The sequence below is a fragment of the Penicillium digitatum genome, chromosome 4 (genome assembly GCF_016767815.1).
Source record: "Penicillium digitatum chromosome 4, complete sequence".
NCBI lineage: Eukaryota > Fungi > Ascomycota > Eurotiomycetes > Eurotiales > Aspergillaceae > Penicillium > Penicillium digitatum.
This window is the reverse complement of record NC_089387.1, coordinates 3105086-3125150: the sequence shown is the minus strand read 5'-3', so window position 1 is coordinate 3125150 and position 20065 is coordinate 3105086. Positions and strand designations below refer to the sequence as shown.

The window sequence follows — 20065 nt, the reverse complement described above, 5'->3', positions numbered from 1 at the left end:
TTTCGTTGGGATTTTTCGATGATACGAGTCCGCATATGAACGAGCCCTGTCTCGGCTCCCAGTCACGATGACGTCGTACTTCATGCCATCGTTCTTCCAGAAGCGGCTCCTCAAATACGCCCTATCCCGCCTGGGCCTGGTCGACACAGAGGCCTTGGATCCGGATAACCTAGGCGTCCGTTGGGGACAACGTTCTACAGTCGAGTTGAAGGACATTGGTCTCAAATTAGAGGTGAGTGGGTGCGGTGACTCTCCGCGGGCGGCAAGGGCCTTTCGTGATCATCGAATGCGTCCTTTGAAGCAGTGCAGGCTGACTTCTTACATCGTGAAATAGAAATTATCGACTTTGCTTAATCTTCCTTCGTCATGTGAGCTTCTTAGCGCCCGAGTTCAGCTTCTTCGAATCACTTTTCCTGCCGATTTTCACAACAGCGGCATCCTGTGCGAGGCAAACGGTATTGACGTACACATTCGGTTAATGTCAGACGAGGCGAAAAAAGGAAAGCATGCGAAAAACAAGGACAAAAATTACCACTATTCAGCGGTGCCCACACCGTCTGGTCTTGCCGAGTCATTCCTTGAGTCCGAACCAAAGGAGGAAAGGGAAGAACTGCAAGCCGCAATATTGTCACAGTCACAGGTCCTGGAATACGACCCGTTGGCCTGGTCTACCGATGATGATACCGATCTCGGCATTGGGAGTGAGACTCTATCACTGCCGAGCTTTGTGGCTGGATTTTTGAAAGGCGTTGTAGATAGACTTCAAGTCAAGATTAAAGATGCAGTTGTGCGAGTGGACATGGAGTTGAAGCAAGATGGAATGCCAAAACGGCAACCGGAACATAAGCCGGACCTTGTCGCTGGACTACTGAGCGTCGGGGAAATCGATGTGTACGGAGTATCCGAGAAAACTATCGGCCCGGAGGAGGGTCTCCCTCTCCGAAAAGACAAGCGCCTCATCTCTATCGCCGATCTCAATATTGGTTTGGTTTCGGACCCATCGGTGTTTTCAAACTACTCTAGGTTTGCTGCCCCTGCATCTCCGTCAACTATGCGGTCAAAAGGAAGCCAGCCGTCAAGCAGAGCGTCATCGCCCTCTGCATCGGATCGCTCCCAGGAAGAACCTCTTGCGATGACCCAATCAACTATTTTCCAGCTGCCGCAAGCTTTTGGCCATTCAAGTACCACGACAGGTAGTTTGGAAGCTTCTGAAATTTCCCATGGTCGATTTTCAGACGCCGAGTCTGAGTCAGGTAGTTGCAGGGATGGATACATGGAGGATTCTCAAATGTTTGGAGATCACCCCTTTCAAGACAACCCGGGCTACCTGGAATCGGTTATTGACGAACAATTTGATGATTTTGATGATGAGCTGTCACCGGTTATACATCCCCAAGAAGACCGACAGACCGGGAGTGAATGGAGAAGCCACTTTTCTTATGGCCCGCAAAGCCTGTATCAGAGCCAAGAGGTCGAATGCTCTGACGAACCCTTAATTCCCTCTGACAACTATCATACGTCCCAAACTTACGACACAAATCACAGCTCAATCGGCCCTGAAATTAACGAAGTCACGCCACCCACACAGAGTTTCAATGATTGCAACGAAATTGAACTTGGCGAAAGATCACAATTGAGTTTATCACCCCGTCATTTAAATACATCTACTCCACGCCCAGGGCCTGACAGCACGGGTTCACGAGAAGAACCCCAAAATACCGATCTCAACGAGTCGAAGCTTTTCTCCCACGATGAGGCGCAAAGTCTTTACATGAGTGCTATCAGCCAGAATCCGAGTGAGAGCTTCATGCCACATATTCCAGGCGCATGGGGCTCGTTTGGCGGTGCCTTCTCAAACTCCCAGAGTGCCTTTGATGACTTCGCACCTATGGAGCCAGCACAGTCCGCACAAGTTCAAAATGAAACGAGTTCAAAATACACAGCCCCATCAGAGGACAACATCACTGAGCAGCAGGGTTCTGAGGATCAAGTCCCATCTCAAAAATTGCACAATGAAAGACCCTCAACCCCATCATGTAATGGGTTGCACCGAAGTAATGAATTGAAAAAATCGGTACTGTCTGTTGACAGGATTTTGCTATGGCTCTCGCCTCCTGATTCCGAAGTAGGATCAACCGAACAGTCACCTGTGCCACAAAAAGAGAATGCAGCCAGTGACCTGAATGAATCCATGGCTAGCCTTGGGGACTATGCACCCGAAGAAAGTCTTTTTGCCTCCAGAGCTTACAAATCTACAAGGTTCGGAAGAGACTTCCTTGAGGCACGGCCTCAACCAAGTGCTGAGACTGAGCTACCTGAAATCGCCGTTGAAGTTTTCTCTGTCTCTGTGCATTTCGATTTTGCAATTGGTTGGCTTTTAATCAAGATCGGACAAAAGTTGGCCCACGCTCTTGGTATGGCTGAAACAGGTCCGTCTGAGAAGCAATCACGAAAGGACCTGTCCACGCGCACACCACCTGTTCATCTTGCCGTCCATACTTTTTCAATAAAATTCATCGAACGTGTTTCCGGGCATGTATATTCGTCCGACACTAATTGTTCGCCTTTGTCTTCCCCCTACAGCATGGAAAATGTGATTCTTCGTCTTACTATCTCTGGTTTGGATGCTCACCTTTCAGCTCAAAGTACAACTACCAAGATGAATCTTGGTGTGTCCAAGTTTGCATTCGGGTTGGTATCAGAGGATATCATATTCTTTGATGAAAGATTGAAGATGCGCGAATCCACGCGTGATGTTTTATCGCCTTCGCAAGGAGATATTTGTATTTCTTTGGCCAAGTCCGCTGATCTGGCCAAGGTTGACATCTCCACGCTGCCTCTTCACATTAACATCAACATACAGCGCCTGGAAGAGGTCCTAGGCTGGATGGGAGGCCTAAGCACCATTCTCGAACTTGGAAGTTCAATGTCATCCGTGTCAACAGTCAAAGGCGGTCCTCCTCTTCCCGTACAGCGCCCCCGTGGTGTCCATTTTGAGACACCTGTCCCAGCTGTTGCCGCGACCAAGGGCACTTCAGCCATATGGAAAGTCAATGCCAGGCTAGGTGCCATCCTGCTAGATGTTACTGGAGAAACCCATTCTCTTCAACTTACCACGACCGCCGTCAAAATTGTCAGTAGGTCAGAAGGGATTGGCATTCAAATAGACAAGGCCAAAATGATTGGGCCACTTTCGATGGATGACGCTTTATCTGATCCCCCCGCAAAAAATACCTTGAACAACATCCGCCTTGAATTCCTTTTTGCCCCGAAAGAGGTCGATCTTGATCGTCTTTTGACATTGATTACCCCATCCCAGGACAAATTTGGAGTGGAAGATGATATCATGCTAGACACACTGTTGCGCCAGCGACGACAAGGATCTGTTCTGCGTGTGACAGTGGGGCGCATGGAAACATCCATTTCGGAAATCAATGGATTAGAGCCTCTCTCGTCTCTTGCTGTTGAGCTGACTCGGCTTTCCAACGTCACCAAGTATTTGCCAGAAGATGACCGCCCTGGCATTCTTACTTTGATGCTGGTTCGTGACTTCCAAGGACACGTCCAAGTTGGCGGAGAAGTTGGGGATATTGAAGGTCAACTTACTGATGTTGAATTTGCACACATCACCATGCCTTCCCTCACTGCGGCCCAAATCGGAACAATGACCGTCAGTTGGAATGATGGCGAAGAGCTGGTGGGGCATGCCCTTTGGCCGCCGAACAAATTTCATGATCCAGAGCGGTCCTGTCCTCCAGTCTTCATGGCTCGTTTTATACCCGATGAGATGGATCCTACCTACAAAATCAAACTACACAACCTTCTTCTTGAGTATACGGTACCATCAGTGGTGGCCTTCCTTGGACTGGGTGACGACAAGATAAGCGGAGATTTGGCCAGCAGTATGGTCAACTCTATCGCCAATCTTGCGGAGCACTCTATGCCATCACCTTTGATTGCAGGGCGACCGACGTCGAATGAATCCAGCTCTTCGACAAAACCGGTCAAACTGGCAATTGTGTTCAGAGATTGTGTCCTTGGCCTGAACCCTCGCAATTCTCCAGCAAAAGGTCTTGCAGTCCTCACTAATGCCAAGTTCGAAGGAAGTATCCACGGAGAGGAAGCTGCGGAAGCATGGTTGGATGTTAGGAAAGCCTCGCTTATGATCATCGACGACGTGTACCATGAGGGCGCTGACAACCTGCACCAACGGGGCTCGGTCGTTCCACAAGACACACAGGCGCAAGCGTATATTGATAAAGGCTACGTTCCTGTTTCTTCCATCTCATCGGCGACTGCTGGCGTCAAGCTTACCAGCGCCATTGATGGGACAAAATCATTGGACGTCGAGTTGAGAGATGATCTGTTGATCCTCGAGACCTGCGCGGATTCAACTCAGACGCTCATTAGCATTATGAATGGGCTTCAGCCACCAGCTCCACCAAATGTCAATATCAAATATCGAACAGAGGTTATGCCCATCCAAGACATGATTGCCTCTTTCACCGGGGACGCATTTGCTGCTGCTGATCATCCCGTTCCCAGTGATAACGATCTGGCCACTATCTCTGGAGGATTATCCAGGGAAGGCCAGCTGACCGATGAACTCGAATACGTCAGCGATTTCTATCCCCTGAAGGGCGGCCCTGGTGGTATGGGTATTGAAGAATTGAAAGCGGGCTCCAACGATCTGCTGGACAGCTTTCATTCTCAATACCAAGTTTCTTCCAGCCTGACAGAATTGGACTTCCAGGAGGACCATTTCGCAAAGAAGTCAGCTGTGGGTGGAACCGCTCATCGGTGGGACTCTACCCAGAACACTTACGGAGTCACCGATGACACGAAGCTCGAGCGTAGTCCTTTGCGTGTGCGTGTGCGAGACGTGCATTTCATCTGGAATCTCTTTGATGGATATGACTGGCAGCGCACTCGTGACGCAATATCCAAAGCTGTCAAGGATGTGGAAACCAAGGCCACAGAACGCCGTTCAAGGGGCTCACGCATTTCACCTTCGGCAGAAGATGAAGAGGAGTCTGTCATTGGCGATTTTCTCTTCAATTCCATTTACATCGGTATTCCAGCCAACAAGGATCCACGGGAACTCCACCGTGAAATCAACCATGATATCGATGATTTTGCCAGCGAGACCGGCAGCTACGCAACTACCATTACTGTGACTGGGGCTGGAACTCGCCAGGGCCGGCCAACATCTAAGAGGGAGAAGAAATTACGCTTGCATCGGAGCAAACATCACAAAATGACGTTTGAGTTGAAGGGTGTCTCTGCCGATCTGATTATCTTCCCACCGGGCACAGAAGAGACCCAGAGCTCGTTGGATGTGCGGGTCCAGGATCTAGAAATCTATGATCATGTTCCGACATCCACATGGAAGAAGTTCGCAACATACATGCGTGAGGCTGGAGAAAAGGAGAGCGGGACGAGCATGGTTCATCTTGAAATTCTGACTGTAAAGCCTGTGCCTGACTTGGCTGCTTCTGAGATAATTCTAAAGGTTTGTTACCCAAGTCACCAACTACCCAGACCAGTTTCTAACTTGTCTTCTAGGCCACTGTTCTGCCTCTCCGGTTGCATGTTGACCAAGATGCTCTTGACTTCATGAGTCGGTTCTTCGAGTTTAGAGACGAGACCGCCGAACGATCTGATACCCCGGGCGATGTTCCATTCTTGCAGCGAGTAGAAATAAACGCCGTGCAGGTCAAATTAGACTTTAAGCCTAAGCGGGTCGACTACGCAGGACTCCGGTCCGGCCGCACAACCGAGTTCATGAACTTTTTCGTACTGGATGGCGCTGACATGGTGCTACGACATGTGATCATCTACGGAGTATCCGGCTTCGACCGAATGGGCCAAACTCTCAACGACATCTGGATGCCAGATGTGAAACAGAACCAACTACCCGGTGTGCTCGCCGGTCTCGCACCGATTCGCTCCCTAGTCAACGTCGGCAGCGGCGTGCGCGACCTGGTCGTCATTCCAATGCGTGAATACAAAAAGGACGGCCGAATCGTGCGCAGCATTCAAAAGGGCGCTCTAGCCTTCGCCAAGACCACGTCCAACGAGCTGGTCAAACTCGGCGCAAAACTTGCAATCGGCACACAGACCGTCCTCCAAGGTGCGGAGGACATGCTGACTACCCCCAGCGCACCAGCGTTCGACGACGATTGCCTCGACGAAGACGAAGATGAAGCCAAGAATATCTCACTGTACGCTGACCAGCCGGTTGGAGTAGTACAGGGACTGCGTGGGGCATTTAGTGGTCTCGAACGCGATCTGCTCTTAGCTCGGGACGCGATCGTGGCCGTACCCGGGGAGGTGGTCGATAGTGGGAGCGCAAAGGCAGCCGCAAAAGCAGTCTGGAAGCGCGCGCCCACGATTATTCTCCGACCCGCTATCGGGGTATCCAAGGCCGTGGGACAGACTCTGCTTGGTGCGGGGAACACGCTTGACCCGAGCAATCGGCGCAAGATGGAAGATGTAAGTGGTTTCCGACAAGCCCTGTTTTGGTATGTGTGGCTGTAGCTGACGACTGTCTTAGAAGTACAAACGGTACTGAGAGTGAGAGATCCACGAGGCCAGCTGGATTTGGGTCTACGGACGACCTAGGTGCTTAGGCCCTTTCATACTTCGTACATACATGCATAATCTATGGACCCCTTTTTCATTTGTTGGTTTTGTTTTTGTTTCTCGTTTTAAGTTTCTCGTAAATTTTTATTTCCTCGTTGCTTCATCAGTTTGATATCACGCCATGACCGCATGATGATGTTGAACTGCTCTTGCGTTTCCCTTTACGTTGATCTTTCAAGTCATTTTCTTTCAGTCTGCATGACCTAGGGAGTCCTTTGTTTTTTTAAAAAAAAGAGGATTGGGGTGTTTTATCTAGATCTATTTCTAAGGTTCCGCCAAGCAGAAAAGAAAGGCCATGTCGACCTGTTCGGACAATGCGGTAGCATCCGAGCATTCACCTTCGGGTAGTTGCCACCCATTTGGAAAGGCTCTGTACTACCAGTAAGTTCTGATTACCTGGGTATAGCCTAGGGCAGCGAGGTAGCAATCCGTTTTAAATGCAGGGAAGATGACTTGGATTGTGTATTCCATCCCAACGTGTGAATCTGTATGCGTATCTTCTACAAGGTACGAGTTACGAGGCGCCCGACCATGGATCAAAGTAATCCAGTTCAACTATTATGGAGAACTCCGTAAAATTCTTACAGACAGGGAATTCTTGAATCAGGAACATCCATTTGCACCGGGTTCACATATTGACAGAAATCTATGGTTTCAACAATGTATAGGACGACCAATACTCCGTACATAAAGAAATACTCTTATGAAAGTGTATCTAGATGATCTACAAATGAAGTTGTAGATGTCACTGGTATAGAGGGGCGGTATCCTATACTCTCTTTTAATAAATATAGAGTGTTGAATAACTACTGCCCGGTCCTCGCCAACCCCACCCCCTTCGGGTGTAGGGTTACCACACCGTAATGGAAACTCTTGCCTAATGTCAATTTTATCCCACCTACTATTTTTACTACCAGTTTACACCACCATAACATGCCGGAAAAACCCCCAGATTGTCACGGTGTGAACCGTGATGCTTAATTAGAGGAAGATCACGGCACGTGATCTCCGACCTGTTTATCTTGAACTTCAGTTCTAGATCCTGTTGTAGCTCTTCGAGCTACGTCTTGTATAATAGCCTGCCCCTGCCTGTACCTGTCAAGTGGAATCTGATCTGTTATGACCTGTTCCTACCAGTCATCTCCTATCATACCGTCCTGCCAGCCCGCACCCTGACACCTTTAAGTGCTACCCTTATCTCTAATGAGGAGGAAATTAGTTAGTGAAAAGGCTTCAACGCCGAGAAAAAAAAGGGGATTCTAGAATTTATATGGGTGGGGATCTTCATTCTTTAAATTTAGATGCTTTGCTTATCAAGCCCACTGTCAGAGTAATTCAGGTATTTTAATTTCTGCCAGTCCAAAATAAACATTCAGGCTTTTCAGGCATCAACCCTGAAAAATCAGGCATTGGACCTTTGGCTCTGCCCTTCGCATTGTGGACTGCGCCATCATAGCGGTCCGTTTGTTTTTTCCGGGTATTCCACCCTGTTCTCATCCTTGTACCGTACCATGGGGTTCGACACATGGCCCTATTGAAATCAAAACCCCCGGTTCCTTGCGGACTGCATCAACGGTGCATCACTGTGAGGCACTCCATCCTTCAGGGTACGTGCGAACATGTACAATGTATCCACTTATGCCATGGAAATCCGACACGAATGACCATGTCATGATGTTGCCAGTGGCGAAAAAAAAAATTCTTTCAGAATTGCCACATTAAAATTCGAGCCGGGTGGCCAATCAAGGGTGTCAAGCCCGCCACTGCCTTTTGCCTTTGTCGGCCAGTGTCCTAAGCCAGGTCATTCTGTAATGCTGACTGGTTCTGGGCTTAAAGAGGCGGTTGGTGAAAATTAGGGACATGGGGTGATTGATTGGTTAGGGGTGGAGAAGGTAAGGTGGACGCTAAAGTACGGAATAGGTACTTCCTAATAGCACCAATAGACCGGGGCTGAGATCATCTGCAAGTGATGGTTGGGCACAATTCTATTATGTTCTTTGTTATTATTTTACAAAGATTCTACTATAAATCTAAAACGGATCACGGAGTACAACATGTCTCCCAACTGTCCACTCACTTTTCGATGACGTTGAGTTGATCGATGAGCCATGGGTTGGAACTGTTGAAGGTCTCGACCTTCCTCTACTCCGTCCTTTGTTTTCTCTTCTCTTCTCTTCTGATGGCCCTAATTGGATCGGTCCAACCGGCTTTCCCTTGGCTCGATTGGCTCGATTGGCTCGACTGGTTATAAAATCATTGTTCTTTCAGTGGAGAAACAACGGGGGGGTATTTGGATCCTCTGAGACCCAGGCACATTCCAAGTCCGTCCGCATTTCCTCATTTCAATCTTAAAATTACTTCCTGCACTTCTGTACCTTGCAGCCTTGTTTATTGTGATATATTGATACATTGTAACCGGCAAGCGTATCTCTCCCATCCCTTGTGACGTAAATCTGACGAATCAAGTTCAGTGTGGAGAAGTGGGTTTGGATCAACTGCACTAGATATGTCGATAATCTCAAAAGGTGCTCCGAGAACAGAGCTCTAAGTAGCAGGACTTCAACAACACCAAGGCGAAATCAGTGATCTTCGCAATTGCAAGTCAATATGAACGAAAACCTAAACTACTCTGCCGCCAATGGCAATTGGCATGCCGTGCTGCTGGACAGCCCTGTCTGTCATAACTGCCTCCAGCTCCATGACCTCCATGCATGTCCTACTCCTCTTTCCAACCCCCTTTTGAGAGACTCGGCCGACGCTTTGTCTCTTCCTCCTCGATCCTTAAAATCCCGTATGTCGGGAGCCCTTTCTCTCCATGATTACCACAAGTTCCTCTCAAAATCAGCAGACCGCAGTAGCGACCCTGTCGATCACATAGGAAGGAAATTGAAACGAAGAACAGCTGCATTGCATTTGAACCGATCATCCCCTCTTACCATCTCTTATCCTGTGTCCAGTTCCTCTATTGCCTCGAGTCCGCCGCCGCTGTCTCCTTCCTACTCGCACAGCATCGTCTCTCACTGGAGTGAAGAGCCCGAGATTGGGGAAGCCCAGACTGGTAAGTCTTGCCTATTGATTGTCTTGAAACAAATTTCCGGAATCTTTGTTCATAATTGAGTAGTTCAACTTCAATCTACTCAAAGCCCTCGACTGCCCGTTGTTTCAGATCTCGGGACTCGTGCTAGACCTAATAGGAAGCGAGTTGTAAGTGAACTGAAACGCCACAACAAAGACCCAACTCACTGATAACAGTCCAAGAATACTTTTCGTGAAAGGTTTCAACATAGGGCCCAAACTCAGACAGCAGAAGCTAGGCGTGCGCCCCAATCTCAAACCTCGGACTCAATGCTGGTCAGTACACAGGCCGTTACCACCGTCTCACACGGTGGCGCCTGCTTTGAGATTCTAAATCCTCGGAAGTCGTTGGACCTGGCACGAATCGTCTCATACATTGAGGACGTCGATAATTGCTCCATGGTCTCCATGGACAATCAGCGAGACTCTACTTTCTCCCTTGATCAAGGACTGGACCCGGTGTCTCTGTCCCAGTTTGCTGATGCACCGGTCCCATCATTTTACTCCACCAATTCGTTGTACACCTCCCTCCCGGCGAATTCCTCAACACCCATGGGTCAACCGACGGACGAACGATCTCTATTGGACTTCCCTGTCAATGAACATAGCTTCAACTACTGGAGCCAACCTGTACAGCGCACTGAAAACAACGATATACGCACTGATTTCTACAACGAGAGAGCGGCCTCACCATCACCACACATAGCCTTTATCATGGAAAAATCAAAATCTCCAACCCTTGGCTTCTCTTGTCGACCCTCCACCCCATCAACACAACTTTTCTACCCAGAAAGCGAGATTGGCGAGCCGGGCTCGCCCGTCTACGCAAACGGCGACTGGGCCCAAGTCGACGAGCGCGACAGGGGCATCTTATTCGACCCCCGGGAAGACGAACTAACGCCTGACCACCACTACCACGACAACATTTACTTACAAGAACACGAAGAACCACCAACACCCCGCGAAACCCCCCTCGAGACACCAAGTGGCTCACCCATGCACTCACCCATGTATTCAAACTTTGACTCCGCCTATCCCTACCCGCGTTCCTTCTCAACCTCCAAACTCCCAAATTATCCCGGCCCCTTCGATCCATACACCTTTGATCCGGTGTATTTCGACCCGCACGTCCAGTCTGTCCTCGCAGCTGCGAACGCAGAGACGATGGGGTTACGGGGCAGTCCTGCACGCGCGCCGGACGAGCTGCAGAGACAGAGGGTGCGGTCAGATGAGACTAGTCCGCGGTTCGAGTTCCAGAGGAGGAAGAGTGATGAGAGGAAGGCCGGAGTGCAGAAGAAGGGGCTGAGGAAGTTCTTCAGCTGGAAATCCGGGAATTAGATAGAGTTCTGGGAACCTTGTCTGTCCTATTCCTGCTGGAATTCTGGGAATCGGCACCTAGGTGTGTGAGATTTTTGGGCCGGGAATTCGGTCATAACTCACGTCCATTGTGATTATATGAAGAGCGTGGCCCTTGGGTGGTGGATAGGATTGGATGGACTGTCTGGATGCGAGACTAGCTTCTTCTCTTGTTTCTTTTGAAGGGTCTCTTCTACCTTGTCTTTTTTTAACTACTTTCATCCCTTTTCTTCTTTTATTTGGGTCTGAGACTCGTCCTGTATCTACACTAATTTATATTTTACGCACGTCAACATTCAGGTTATCTTCATTCTGAACTCATCGATTCAAATGATAATGAACCTTTCTCAATTGCTCCTGCTGATGACAAGAATTCATTAAAAACAACGCTCACGACCACTATCAATGTAGCACTGAAAACCTTACTGCAGTAGAGGAAGATGTCAAGATCATTATATTCGCTAATCAGCTCGATCAGTGTTTCTATCTTTCTTTATGCGGGTATCAAATCGAACATAACCAAAACTCTAAGCCATGCAGGCAGAATCCACGGAATCCAACATCACCAACCTTGACTTGAACCATAACTCCACTCAATCATCATCTCTCTCAGCCATCGAAGCCAAAGCAGCACTCACAAGGCTCTTCCTCCGGAGCCCCTGCTCATTCCTCTTCCCAAACCCACCGTAATGACTCTTGTCAACGCGACTCGCCAAAACCCCCGCCGAAGAACTCTTCCTCCTCGCCCTCCCATCGATACCATCCGGCCCAAACCGGCTCCGCGCAAGCGTGATCGCCTTCCTCCGCGGTGAAGACCGCGGCGGCAACGAGCTAGGATGACGATCGTCTTCGTCGCAGCAGTCCGGTGCGGAAGAGGTGTCGTCTAGCAATGAGCGCTGCATAGCCTCGACTTCCGACTCGTTGCATTGTAATCTAGAGATCTGCTCGCGCTGCCTGCGGACGTCTTGGTGGTATGGATTGGGTGGTGGGTAAAAGGGGTGTCCGAGGCCGAAGTCCGGAAGGTCAGAGAGGAGGTCCGGGGGCATGAATGTGGGGCTTGTCACTGAGGATGCGGAGGGCGAGGAGAGACATTCGCCGACGCCGGAGTCGTCGGAGTGATCTGTGTCTGGGGGTGTGAGGACGCATCCTGTGCCTGGGTAGCGGCGGGAGCCGGGTGTGTGTCTCCCGTGTCGGGTTTGGGTGTTGTTGTGAGTGTGTCTGTTTTGAAGATCGCCCGTTGGAGCTGCAAGGGTGTGTTCGTGTAGTTTTTGGGTTAGGGTTGAGATGGATAGTCGCTTGTGGTCCGAGTCATAGGGGAAGGGGACGGATGTTGGAGGTTGTTGGTTGCGATGGAAGTGAGAGGAGCGTGAGCGCGAGATGTTGCGGAAACGTTGGGATTGTGGTGATGGACAGCGAGAGGAAAGTGGCGAAATTAGGTTGCTGTCGCTGTCGACCATTGGAAGGTCATCCAAGTCGAGGGCGAGACGGGCTGGTCGCGACGACGGCGATGTGAAGGAAAAGTCTTCGAACATTTCGGTTCCGTTCTTGATGGAGTCGATGTGGCTTTCGGGTGAATTTGAAGTGTGGAAGTATAGGGTTGTTAATATGCGTTCCTTTGACTAGAATGCCGTCGGTGGTTGGCGGCCTTTGAAGTGCGATATGGGATCTCGTGTCGGGAATTGACCACCTCCACTTGAAGGCAGGGGACACAGGTGCGTGCTGTGTATGGCCTTCGATTGATATAGCATATAGGAGATTATTTGCCCCTCGGGGAAAAAAAAATTGATTGTCAACCACTGGTTGAGGTTCAGGCAAATTTTCACGTGATCGGCAACCACTGTGCGGCATACAGCCACATTCTGTTATTACGGACAGGGGTATTTTGCTTTTTTGGGGGTTAATTTTGATTTTTTATAAAAAGGGGGTTTAGTTCAGCTTCAAAAAATTTACTTTTTTTCGAAGAATCTTTTCTTCCCTCGTTCATGTTCCAGAAAATCTTTACCAAGACCCTGGTTCATAAATGCATGTCGATCCTCATGTGGATACCCATGCCCTAAGTAACCCAAGTAACCCGGGGACTGCTAAATGCATCTAGATACCTACAACATACTACCTAGAGTGTAAGATGTACGATGGTAGTGGTCCGATTATTTTATCGTTGAACAGTTTTCGTTTCTTTTTGGCACTCTTCTCGGAGAACCAGAATTTCACTGCAATCGGATAGTGTTGCGTGACTTTCGAAGTACAACAGCACCTTGTCCACTAAAGAAAGCGTATCCTCACAATTTTTTAGGACTCTGTAAATCCGTTTCATTTGGCTAAAAAGGACGTAAGTTTGGTAACATTTTAGGTAGCAACACGATGTTTATTAGGAATTTTCCGTCTGTATGTCTTTTTTGGATGTCCGATCAAATGCCACTTTTCAGGGTCGTGGCCAGAAAGTGAAAGAAACGTGAGAAGCGTGGCGGCTGGAGGTATCAAATCAAACAATTATTTCCCATTTTTCCACGGTAAACAGAACCTGAATCTATGCCTTAATCAAACAGCATGTCGAATTACCAGCCATTTAAGCTCATCGAAAGGACCTGAAGTATCTACTGGATCACATATCAACTCTTCGGTCTTAGTCTCCTCTAGCACTGGCGGAGAAGACTCAGAGGGCTCGCTGGTGGGGAAGGGCTCATCGACAGGGGAAGACGGGGCAGCAGGTGATGCGGCTGCTCGAAATGGTTTCCCCTGAGGCCGAAGAGGTGGTGGAAGCAGACCGATTATTAGCCTCGTTTGCGGCAGCTACATGTTCCTTGAAATTATCAGCACTCTCTCAATATCAAGCTGTTGTCACAAAACAAGCTTCTCTTCTTAAATTGATAGTATAATTAAGTTATTAGATGTGTAATAAAATTACTTGAAAATATAGAGAAAAAAAAAACATAAAGAATGTAGGTCACAAGGTTAAGAAATTCTACTTGCTGAAAAGGCCCGTGGGCAAATGCCCACCCGCCCGTCCATGGGCGATGTCGCAGTCCAATAAGAATTATCACCTTCTTTATCTATAGGGCCCTTAAACCTTATTAAGAGCACTAGGGGGAGGAATACCCCTAAAAACCAGCTATAGAGCTATTTAATGCAACGAATTTTCCTTTGTTATTGAAACCCGGCGCTCTTAGCACCGTTTAGAGCGCCCTATAACTAACGGTGATAAACGATACTTTTATAGGCAAGGGCTCGGGTCACCTTAAATAAAAAAACTACCACAACATTCCTTCATTTTTTACAAATATAGGGGGGTCACTTCGATGGTGGTTTTGTTCAAAGGTGAGGTGAGATGTGAGGTGAAAGATGAGACGTGAAAAGAGAAGAGGAGAGAATGGAGGGGTTTTATGAGAACTGAAAATCATACAACTTGGATTGGACCTGAAAAACGACTTCATTCTCAATTACACAAAATAAGAAACAACTAGTCCCAAGACATTTTCAGGAGATGGAAGCTTCCCGCCTCTACCATTCAAATGGACACTTTGCGCAGGGAAAAAGCATCAACCCTACCTGCCCATTCTATGACAGAAAGTCTTGATCTTAGTCTCTGCTCAATCATGGTATCCTGGACTTGAAAGACATTCCATGACGCCTATGTATTTGACCTTGAAGCCTTCCTGATAGAGATTAATACAGTCTACTCTGAAGTTGTAGGTGCATCTGGAAAATCTCTTGATGCGTGGAGAAGAGAGAGGAACTATCTACAGGTTGCTAGACTACGTCCTCGGAGCAAACAGGAAGCATGTGACTGCTTCCAACACTTCAAAAGGCCAACTTAAAAAGGCCCAGATATCAGAACGGGTCCTAGTATCCAAAGATTGGATTTGACACTCTCTTGATTGGAAATGCCTAGATAGGTCATGAGATCAGATCACGTTGATGCATTGGGCCATCCCAACCACATCCTTTAGAAGAAGATGAAGGCGACATAACGAGGATTAGCAAACGAGTCACACTGGAATTTGGGTCTACGGATTTTCTATGGGCTCTTCTATTTCGTTCTTCGTTTTTTTTTTACCTAAAAAAATGGACATCACATGCATTGCAGCAACCTATTAGAGGGACAAGCCCAAAATCCCAGAAAAACTACACGCTTGAAATGCCTTCGATCTATGCAAAACTATGCACAGCTTCATGTTAGGTACCACAAATACACTTGCCTTGTTGTATCCTATCGTAGCTTTAATTGGACATTTGTCACAGTCCGTTAATCCTAAAAATGGAGTTCCTACCAACCCCAAGGTTGAGGAAGTAACATGGTGATACCTCCATATTGCGGGGGAATAAACTGGGGACTATCGCACGATTGCGGACTTTTGTCTGCCCAACTCCACTTCTTATCAGTGACCATCCAAAGTACTCCAAGCCCTCCAGCTTTCATTTTTAAAGCGATAGGACGCTGCAGAGTGGCCTGTTCTCACTGTTTACGAATTCTCTCAAGAACGTGTCTTCAATCCACCAAGCCTGTGGTTTGAATGCCTGCTCAAAAGTTGTCTTCATGACGAATACAAGCTATGTTGACAACGGAACTCTCCGAGACTGAGGTCTCGGCCCTCAGAGCTAATAAGGAACGCCTGGCCAACGACCTTCATCACTCATGTCAATGGGGATCCGGAATCAGATGGGGAGAGTAAGCTACATCCATCCTTTCAATGGTTGCTGAAGAACGACCACTAACAAACCTCGGCGACCTGATAGTGGACCCACAGATACTGGCATGCAGCGCCTGGCGCTTTCAGAAGATGACAAAAGGGTCCGTGATTGGTTCGTTCAGACAATGAAGGATCTCAAGTGCAACGTCACCGTCGATGAGATGGGAAATATCTTTGCTGTTCGTCCTGGTCGGAGAGCGGATGTACCCGCCACATTCATCGGCAGTCACCTCGATACACAACCGACTGGTGGGAGATACGATGGTATCCTGGGTGTGTTGGCAGGTATGGAAGTTATCAAGACCATGAACGACATGGGTCTTGAGACAGAGGGCGGAGTCGGAGTTGTCGACTGGACCAAGTAAGATCCGAAGATTTAACTTGGAACAAAGAGTAGCACTGACCATGACCAGCGAGGAGGGTGCCCGATTCCCAATCAGTATGATCTCAAGTGGTGTATGGGCCGAGTGTATCGCATTGGCACATGCGCATAATCTTAAAGAAGTGCCGACCGTGGCATCACTTCCCACGGCAGCATCAGCACCTGAGACCATGAAGAGTGCCCTACAGAAGATTGGTTACTTGGGTGATATTCCGTGCTCGTACAAATCGACACCCATGGCCGCCCATTTTGAAGTTCACATCGAGCAAGGCCCGTACCTAGTATCGGCAAACCAGCGAGTCGGAGTTGTGACAGCGGTGCAGGCCTACAGATGGTTCCGTCTCAACGTCATCGGTCGAGATACACACACAGGCACCACCGCCTTTGAGCATCGGGCAGACGCCCTCTATGCATTTGCCCGAATGATGGTGAGAGCACGGGAAGTGGCATCTTCGAAGGGTTGCCTGGCCAGTGTTGGCATTGTCGAGGCAAAGCCCGGCAGCGTTAACACAGTTCCTGGAGAGGTGAACTTTAGCTTGGACATCCGTGGGCCTGAGACAGAGCTAGTGGCCGAAGTCGAGAAGGAGCTGCGCATTGCCTTCGATGCCATTGCCGCCGCTGAGGGTGCTGGTATCCACAAGCCCTGCCGCGTCGAGTGGACTCTTGATTTCGACTCGCCTGCTGCGAAGTTCCATGAAGATTGCATTGGTTGTGTGCAGCAGTCAGCTCAGGCTATTGTGGCAGGTGCTTCTGTTGCGGATACAAAGTCACTGGTGCGAACCATCATGAGTGGTGCTGGCCATGACAGTGTCTTCACCTCCAAGCGTGTCCCAACGAGCATGGTCTTTATTCCATGCAGGGATGGTCTCAGTCATCACCCTGAGGAGTTCTCCACAGCTGATGATTGCGCGACTGGAGCATCTGTCATTTTGCAGGCTGTGGTCCGCTATGACCGAAAGAGATTCTCGTGAAACGGGGACTCACTTCAGCGTGAGAGAAAGGCCCTACACATAGCTCGTAGGTCTTGTGTCAGTTTGTGAGAGAATTTTAAATTCTCTCCGGCTCTAGCTCTCCAGAGAAGGGCATAGTTTTGATCTAGGCTTACGTTCTATGTGAGCATTAACTAGGCGTTGACATTGGATGCCTTGAGATCGTACTGCCTTTTCAAATTAAATAAAAAAGGATCTTGTAGGTTTATCAAGGGTCTAATTAAGAAGGGGTTGGTCTAATCCTTTGAATATCCAATAAGACTTGCCTACAAGCGGTGGTTACTTAGCTGGGGTTTTTATCATAGACACACAGCCAAAAGATGCCAAAGCTCTATGATTTATGTTAGCTTCACCTGTAGTAAGCATCCTGGAAACTTGACTCATAAGCGGCCTGAAACTTTCGACGAATGAACTCTCGCTCGTGTTCTTTAAATGACCAAAAAATTTCTCTCGACAACGACTCGCCTGGCACTTTATCCCAGACGAGGTACGTGATATACCCTCCAGGTACGAGTCCATCCCTGCCTTGGACAGTTTCACTGTACCCAAGAAGCTCGGGAACGCCTGTGCAGCCACCTGCTTTGAACCTTTTCAATGCCATGACCTCACCGTGCTGGTAAGGCGGGACTGCTTGCTGAGTTCGAACTTCAGGGCTTAGAAACTGGGTTTCTCCGATCGGAACTTGGGAGTAAATTCTCATAAAGGCGGACTCGGGGAAGGTCCCCACCTGGTAGTACAAGAACTTGCTCATCGTATAAGATGGCACAGTCCCACTGTAACCATCACGGTTAAGGTCTTCGCGCGTGATCTGGCAAGAGATTCCATTTAGCTTCTTATCAACCACCCATGTATGACCGTGTGGATCTTGAGAGAGTCCGAGCTAGGGAGGACGATTTCAGTACCCTCGAGGCCGAAGAGGAAAAGTTGAGAGTTGCCGATCATTTTCACTACTGGAATCGAAGTAGTACAGTTGGTTTGAAAATTGTAGCCTCACAGCACCATAAAAGTTCAAGGGAACAAAGTCGATTGGGAAGGAAATAGTCTAGTGAGAGGGAGGGAGAGAGAGAGGGATGAATTCCGAAAGGCATTCAAGGCATCCACAACGCAATCATCTGTCATCCGTGACAAGACAAAGAGGGAAACCTCTCCCTTTAGTCAGATGCCCAAGGCCCTTGGGAAGTGATCTCTGCTGATGTTTTAATTAACTTGCCACCTTCCTATAACTAGCCTCTTCTCTCTTGTCTATCTCTTACTAGTATCATGATTCACTGCTAAAGACTTTTTGTACTTGTACAATTACCCAAAGCTTCTATTCAACGCCTTAGGATCCTCTGTTACGTTCACTTGTACTTCGAGGGGTAAGAGTTCCATCATCTATGATGACCACACTTCTACCCACTTCTTTTAAGGGTTACAGAGAACTACCATGGTTGCAGATAAGTATATTCTAGGGGAGCTTTAGAAAAGAATCCACCTCCCATATGTTGTAAACAACTTCTCCTTGTTAAGAGTTAATCTCTGGATTAAGAATCAGATAAAGAATGCTAGACGTAACTGTCCTGTCTGCACTATAACCTCGCCCAACTGAATGAAACCAGCCTTTAAACGGGTACTCTTTTCAAAAACGACATCGTCGGAGCTTACTTGCTCTAGATGAAAAAACCTACACGAGGATTACGAGTAGCAACTTCGCGTCAAGTGATGAATTTGACATTAAATCAATCAACATGACTCTGCATCATTTTACATGTTGAACCTGGTGGAAACAAGAATTTCTTTTTATTTTTTTTTGTTCCCTGTATCCCCAAGTCCCAATGAAGCTGGAACGAGGTGCACCGAGGGTAAGGCCCGTTTCAAGAAACCCCTAGTCCGGCAGCCAAATTCGGATGCACCCTCAAAACTCTAGATTGACCGAGAAGTGGTTGACAGGACATCAGTGCCTCTCAGCATTTACTCCTGGGGAGCAGCGCCACGGCCACGGCCGAAGCCACCACGGAAAGAGGGAGCGAACTCGCCAGGGGCACCGCCCTCCTTTCCACCCTCCTCGCGACGGCGGTAACCGCCCTCACGGGGAGCACGGGGACCACGGCGCTCACCGCGCTGCTCCTCACCGCCCATCATGCCGCGAGGGGGAGCGTGGGAACGCTGCTGCTTGATGTGGGTGGCAGGGACAACCTCGGCGGGGAGGTGGAGCCACTCACGGAGGTAGTCCAGACCCTGTTATTCAATCAGTATTTACGCATATGTGTGTGTTAAACGTGGATGAATCGCACCTCGGGAGTGAGGGTGTAGTAGTAGTACTGCCACGAGAACTGAGTCTTGACAAAGCCGCGGGAGTCCAGGGACTGGAGGGCCTTGATGACATAGAGGTTCTTGGTGTCAATGTCACTGTGCTTGGGAAGGTTGAAGTCCTTCTTGGCCACGAGCACTCCCTCTAAAATGTAGGTTAGTGTATCCGCTCTAAGGTGACGGAGCGCAATGTCCCAAGGTCACGGGGACGTCGACGAGGGTCATCGTTACATACCACGGAAGAGGTACTCGTGGATCTTCTTGCGGTCGTCCTTGGGGATAAGCCTGCGCCATTGTTAGTGGATCTGTCAAAATAATTGCAAAAAAAAACAAGCATACATACATTGTCGCGAGTTCCTGGTGCAAGTCGGGGAATCGCTTTGACAACGCCCGAGAATAATGGTTGATTTAAATGATGGATGAAGAGTGGAGCTTCGTTGCGAGAAAAGTGCGACGGTCCGATTTGGTTGTAGGGTTCGCACCCTAATCAGTTTGTGGTTCTGATCACATGATCTACCGCCATTGCATAATTTAGAGTATCACGTGAGAAGTAACTAGCCATTCTCCGTTGACTAACGTGTTTGCTGAGTCATCATGACTACGACCGCCCCGATCCTTGATCTTATCGCAACATCTTCGAC

The 20065-nt window shown here is 48.6% G+C and overlaps 5 protein-coding genes across 5 annotated transcripts; 3 read left to right on the top strand and 2 right to left on the bottom strand.

Moving 5' to 3' along the window:
- Window positions 1-67: 67 nt before the first annotated feature.
- Window positions 68-6574, top strand: Pdw03_1056 (Autophagy regulatory protein Atg2, putative; the record flags this gene model as incomplete). The annotated part of the gene is made up of 4 exons (XM_014679304.1): window positions 68-232; window positions 335-5512; window positions 5566-6495; window positions 6557-6574. The coding sequence occupies 4 exons, from the start codon at window positions 68-70 to the stop codon at window positions 6572-6574; spliced, it is 6291 nt and encodes a 2096-aa protein (XP_014534790.1).
- A 2678-nt stretch (window positions 6575-9252) lies between these two features.
- On the top strand, window positions 9253-11058 carry Pdw03_1055 (uncharacterized protein; the record flags this gene model as incomplete). Its single annotated transcript, XM_066099789.1, has 5 exons — window positions 9253-9436; window positions 9494-9703; window positions 9767-9849; window positions 9904-9996; window positions 10066-11058. 5 exons carry the CDS (start codon window positions 9253-9255, stop codon window positions 11056-11058), a joined length of 1563 nt encoding a protein of 520 aa, XP_065957516.1.
- Window positions 11059-11669: 611 nt separating this feature from the next.
- Window positions 11670-12608, bottom strand: Pdw03_1054 (uncharacterized protein; the record flags this gene model as incomplete). Its single annotated transcript, XM_014679302.1, has 1 exon — window positions 11670-12608. The coding sequence occupies one exon, from the start codon at window positions 12606-12608 to the stop codon at window positions 11670-11672; it is 939 nt and encodes a 312-aa protein (XP_014534788.1).
- A 3018-nt stretch (window positions 12609-15626) lies between these two features.
- Pdw03_1053 (Peptidase M20) lies at window positions 15627-17117 on the top strand (the record flags this gene model as incomplete). The annotated part of the gene is made up of 3 exons (XM_014679301.2): window positions 15627-15742; window positions 15811-16125; window positions 16178-17117. 3 exons carry the CDS (start codon window positions 15627-15629, stop codon window positions 17115-17117), a joined length of 1371 nt encoding a protein of 456 aa, XP_014534787.2.
- A 1968-nt stretch (window positions 17118-19085) lies between these two features.
- Pdw03_1052 (40S ribosomal protein S10b) lies at window positions 19086-19947 on the bottom strand (the record flags this gene model as incomplete). The annotated part of the gene is made up of 5 exons (XM_066099788.1): window positions 19086-19352; window positions 19409-19569; window positions 19660-19709; window positions 19768-19802; window positions 19942-19947. 5 exons carry the CDS (start codon window positions 19945-19947, stop codon window positions 19086-19088), a joined length of 519 nt encoding a protein of 172 aa, XP_065957515.1.
- Window positions 19948-20065: the final 118 nt, after the last annotated feature.